A 6,000-nucleotide genomic window follows, 5' to 3' on the forward strand; every position below is an offset into this window, starting at 1 on the left:
TAGCCGGGCGTGGTGGTGCATGCCTGTAATCCCAGCTTCTAGGGAGGCTGAGGCAGGAGAATGGCGTAAACCCGGGAGGCGGAGCTTGCAGTGAGCTGAGATCCGGCCACTGTGCTCCAGCCTGGGCGACAGAGCGAGACTCCATCTCAAAAAAAAAAAAAAAGAATATGTTTATGACTTGCCGGGCGTGGTGGCTCAAGCCTGTAATCTCAGCACTTTGGGAGGCTGAGACGGGCGGATCACGAGGTCAGGAGATCGAGAGCATCCTGGCTAACACGGTGAAACCCCGTCTCTACTAAAAATACAAAAAACCTAGCCAGGCAAGGTGGCGGGCGCCTGTAGTCCCAGCTACTCGGGAGGCTGAGGCAGGAGAATGGCGTAAACCCGGGAGGCGGAGCTTGCAGTGAGCTGAGATCCGGCCACTGTGCTCCAGCCTGGGCGACAGAGCGAGACTCCATCTCAAAAAAAAAAAAAAAGAATATGTTTATGACTTTTGCTTATTAAAGATTTCTTTGATATAAAATTCAAAAGCCATAAAAGTGTTATTAATTTGAGTATATTAAAATTAAAGACACAATTAACAAGTAAAAATAGTGGCATAGGAGAATATATTTGTAACACATAAAGCCAACAAAGCAGAAGTATCTAGAATTACAAAGATTTCCTTCATATCAAATAGCCCTATAGAAAAATAGAGAAAAAGAATGAATGGGAAATTCACAAAAGAGGAAACAAATAGGCCAATAAACTTTGATTAAATGTTCAACCTTAGTATCAATCAGGGAAATATAAATTAAAACTACAAAGAGGTACTATTCATATCCACAAGATTGGTTAAAATTTTAAAGTTTGACAATATCAAGTGTTAATAAGGATGTTAAAGAAATTCTTATATACTGCTTGGCATGATCACTCTGGAGAGTATTTAACAACATACAGCAAACCTAAAAATACGCTTATCTTATGACCCAGAAATTCCACTGTAATGTATCTAGTATATCTAATGTAACCCTACTTAAAGTATTATACATGCACAAAGAGATATGCACAAGAATATTATTTAAAACATTATTTGTAATTAAACCAATAAAACAAGGAGTTTTAAGTCCTCAGAAACAAGCCAGATGACCATCAAAGAAAGTAAGTTTAAATAAAAAGAGTGTATTACAGAATGGACCACTATTCAGCTGTTTAAATGAATAAGCTAGACCAACATGTATGGTTACATAGATAATCTTCAAGTCACTGTTAAATAAAAATGTTGCAGATGAATCTCTTTATATAAAAATATTAACAAAAAATTTAATAAATGTAAAATAATATTGTTTATGGATATATAAAGTATGGGTATGATACACTAATTCAGGATAGTGATTGCCACTGGGAAGGAAGAAAAGGAATAAGATTGGTGGATGAAAACACACTTATTAATTATATATGTAATTTTCTTAAGCTCAGTGGTAACACGTGGGTATTTATTATATTATTCTCTATATTTCCGTATGCCTGAAATTTTAAAATTAATTTAACAAAATCAATATATTACTAAAGTACAACTTCTTCAGCCTTCATTCAAGACTCTCCATGGTATTATTCTAATCTACTTTTCTAGCCTCTTCCTTCAGTATTTCCTATAGCAGTGTTTCCCAAAACTCAGAGACTTATATACCTCTTTCACTATTTTTGTTATGTAGCCATCTCTATCATGATTAATATTTTTCTTTTCATCATTTTTAACTTAAATAGCCTTGTACAAATCAATAAATCGTATTTAATATGCCAGGTAATATAAGTATTAAAATGTTTGTCCTAGTGCCACCTAAAAACAAGTGTCACATTTTGGGATGCCCTGTCTTATGCAAGTGGTTCTCAAATTTGGCACACAAGATTGTGCGGGAGGCTTGTCAGAAATGGAAACTCTCAGGCCACACCTTTAGGGATTCTGATTCAGGCAATCAGAAGCGGAAACTCTGCCTAATATGAAGCCTTGGCACCTACCAAGTTGGACTACTTGCCATTCTCTAGACAAACTCTCCACTTTCCTTCTATACTTTTCCTCTTGGTATTTCCTCAGCTTGAAGTAAAACATCTCTTTCCCTAAGCCAGCAGAAATTAAGCCTATACATTAAAGCCCTTCTTAAATATGACCATCACAATAAAGTACTTCGACTCAGATGTGACATCTCTCTCGTTTCAACCCTCTTCTTTCCTCTATCAATTTATTTCTATTTCCATATGGATGCTTATCATATTCAATGTAATATATGTCTACTTGTCTTATTCTCGCTACTGAAGTATAAATGTTACTTGAGGATGGAAGCTTTACACCTTGTTCTAAAGCAGAGATTGTATCCTGGTCATTTTATGCTCTGTATATGATAGTTATGCAGATACTTGCTAGACTGAATTCTGCTAAACACTGAATCAGTTTAACAATTTTTATTAATATTTTAAAATCATATAGCGTAAGGAGTTATTCATTCACAGGGTATTATGAATTAAACATGAGACTCTAGACTAACAGCTTCATTTTCAAAATGAGAAAACTGAAAATATATATCTTATATAGAAACAAATAATTTTAAGTTAATTTAATTTTTAAAGGTTAAAAAAAAATGGTCAAACTAAAACTGCCCAATTCAGTTTTTAAGAAAAAAAGGCAAGTGCTTAACTTATAACCTTCCAGGCAAAAGAAACTGACTGTGTTATTAACTGACATGGTGAGTTTTGGATACTGCTACAAAAAGCTACTCACTTAAGAAGAACAATATCATTACAGCAAAGTTAATTGATTCTTACACAATTCTCAGTACTTCCAAAAGACATTTCAATATAATTTCTCTTTACCTTAATGCATATTATTCTGATGCTCAGGAGTAATAATTTCTAAGTATTTTTCCAACGTAAAAACTATAACTGTTTTTAATTAGAAAATATCAACACACAACTCATTAATTTTGTTTTTTTTTTAATTTGGTAATAATAATCTGGTTTGTTTCTATTCTAGGAGTCAACTGCTTTACTGTTTTAAACATATTTATTTTAGTCCAGATAGAAAATAAATGAATAGAAACAGAGAAATGGGACTTTTTAATGGAAAATGTTCATCAACATCAATAAATATCACAATATCACCTGTATTTGTATACTTTAGCATACACATGATACTTTGTAAAGACAAAGAACTGTCAAATTAAAATATGCAAATCCATATACTAATTTCCAGTAATAGGAGGAAAGATGAAAAATATATATTCTGTTATGTTCACCTGGCCTTCCATGTTGAAAAAGGAGAATGAAAAGAGAACAACTGTGAGAAATGAAGACTATGGAATGGTTCCCACATATCTCATTTGCTCCTTTCCTCATTCACTTTTCTGTCATATTCCTGTTAAATTTCCTCTTTCATATGGCAGGTCAAGTAAACTAAATCTAGCTTATATGAAACATTTCATTTATCATTCCACTTTTACATTGTAAAAACAAAATTTCAACCCACTATGTCCACTTTCCTGAATAAAATTAACTGGAAATAAAGCAGTAATAAGTTACTATTATACATAAGCTCCAGTTAAGAATTCTGAGGTCAGGAGTTCGAGACCAGCCTGACCAACATGGAGAAACCACGTCTCTACTAAAAATACAAAATTGGCCAGGCATGGTGGCACATGCTTGTAATCCCAGATACTCAGGAGGCTGAGGCAAGAGAATTGCTTGAACCTGGGAGGCAGGGGTTGCGGTGAGCCGAGATCACGCCATTACACTCCAGCCTGGGCAACAAGAACGAAACTCGGTCTTAAGAAAAAAAAAAAAAAGAATTCCCAAAAATGACTAGTATTGGTCTTACTTACCATAAAATGATAGCCTAACTATTGATACAAATAAAGAGAGCTAGCTAAGTATGCTTACTTCTTTAAAAAGTAGTCTTTTTTTTTTCTAAAGTACTAAATATAGATAGCTATTAAGGTACCATAAATGTTTTAGCAGTACTCAAGGACCAAAAAAATGTAGAAGTATAAATGTAATGAGAAGAAGTTAAATAAACCTCTTTCAAAGATCCTATAAGTAGAATAGATCAGATTAGACAAGCTTATTGGAAGGTAAAAACACAGCTCATTTGATAAAGCAGTTCTGAGAAATCCAAAAATAGCATTTCTCTTTTTAAAAAAATCAAAGAAGCACTTGGACTAACAAGAAATAATGCACAATTTGGCTTGATCAAATACTTCATTAATTTTCTTCCTACCCCTAAGGGATTGCCCTTTTAAAATCTTCTTCAAATAGAATATAACCTAATTGCTTGCACCGGGCTACAGTTTGCAAAAGGATTTTTATTTCAACAGTGCCACCTAGTGGACCAATCACTACTTTCAACTGGTCACTAGTTTATTTCATTTGCCTCAAACGCTAAGATTTCTCAAATAGCTTTTTTTTTTCAGTTCACAATACTTCTAATAATATTAACATTCAAGAGGAAATTTTTAAAAATATCATACTTTACAGGTTTTTACCTTCTGACAGTCTGTCTCTAATAAAATTAGGTCATTTACAAACACAGTATTTTAAATAAAGGTACCTTGGTGATTTCTTCAGAAGCTCGTTCGAAGTCCTGAACATTTCGACAGTAAAATCCTATTGTACAGCTGGGATCCATTTTTCGAAACGACATCTTTTTGGGAGAAGGGCAGTGGAATGTCTGTAATTTTTAAAGTTCTTTAGGATTAATTTATCTTTATTTGATAGACAAGTATATATAAAACTATTATTTAAAATTTTCTATCTAGCTTTTTCTCATCACTATAAACATGATTTTCAAATGGTGTTTTAGTTCATCCTCTGCAGATGGTCCTCCCCACTCTGCAAAACTATAAAACACAAGAGCCAACTTTTGTATACATTTAATTCACCAAATTTCAACCTTTCGTGACATTAGTGCCATTCTGCCAAAGAAAGGAAGCGTGTCAAAAGTGGTACGCATTTCTAACACTTGAAAACACGAAAAAGATATGCACAGCCTAGTACAAGGCTTGGAATCGAGTTAGTCATTTCTATTAAAATGCAGTTAAGTCTGTTTTGTTGGAGATTTTGGGTAATGTTTGTTAACCTTTTAACAAGGACATCAAGACTTTTTAAACAAATATACAAGATTCAGGTAAATGTTCTATACTGACATAAAAACAGGTCAACTTGAGGGGTTTAGCAATTCACACAATTAGTACATAACTGCATATTCTTCAACTTTCTCTTTGAGTGTGCTTTAATTCTTGTTTCTTCTCAGACAACAGGCAGGTGAAACCATTCCATTATGGTCCTTGCTCTCTTTCTCATCAGTCCTTTTGTCTCTTTAGTTCACTTTTCTCCAACAGACACAGTGCCACAGATATAAATGGGCTGGGGAGGCTGCCCTAGTTTCTCTACTGTCTTGCTAATGGATTTGGCTAGAGTTTGGCATCTTTAGGGAATACAAAAGTAGAAAAAGGGCAGAATATAAAAGTAATCATTGCAATCTTTTTGTTCTTCACAATCACACCTTAGTACTATGTTTAAAAAATTGTTTTAATGCTTAAATGCTTTGCCTGTCCTTAAAAATCACTGATGTGACCAAGTCTTTTTCTGTATGTAGAAAACATAAGTTTGTGTTAAAAAGAACGTAAGACGATATATTCATATTTATATAAATAAACTAAGGATATACAAAAATTAACAAGTTTGTGGGAAAGGGAGAGAACTGGGCAGATGGGAGACAAGTGTGGGAAATATTTGAATTAAAGAACAAGCTCAATTAAGAAATAATCTAGGAGCTGGGTGCTATGGCTCCCATGTACAATCCCAGCTATTCAGGAGGCTGAGGCAGGAAGACTGCTTGAGCCCAGAAGTTTTGAAGCTGCAGTAAGACATGATCATGCCACTACACTTCAGCCCGGGTCAGAGGGCAAGATTCTATCTCCATTAAGGGGAGGGGAGGGGAAGGGGGAGGAGAGGGGAAGGGAAGGGATAGGA

General features: G+C 34.4%; 1 protein-coding gene across 3 annotated transcripts in view; it reads right to left on the reverse strand.

The window, feature by feature from the left end:
- ATG4C (autophagy related 4C, cysteine peptidase) overlaps positions 1–6,000 on the reverse strand; it is a 96,385-nt gene that overhangs the window by 20,557 nt on the left and 69,828 nt on the right. For all 3 annotated transcript variants that reach the window (XM_011940989.1, XM_011940983.1, XM_011940995.1), the window contains exon 10: positions 4,577–4,696. In XM_011940989.1, the coding sequence (XP_011796379.1) occupies positions 4,577–4,696 (120 nt within the window). The remainder of the gene's footprint in view (positions 1–4,576; positions 4,697–6,000) is intronic.

Source organism: Colobus angolensis, unplaced genomic scaffold (genome assembly GCF_000951035.1).
Source record: "Colobus angolensis palliatus isolate OR3802 unplaced genomic scaffold, Cang.pa_1.0 Scaffold102, whole genome shotgun sequence".
Taxonomy (NCBI): domain Eukaryota; kingdom Metazoa; phylum Chordata; class Mammalia; order Primates; family Cercopithecidae; genus Colobus; species Colobus angolensis.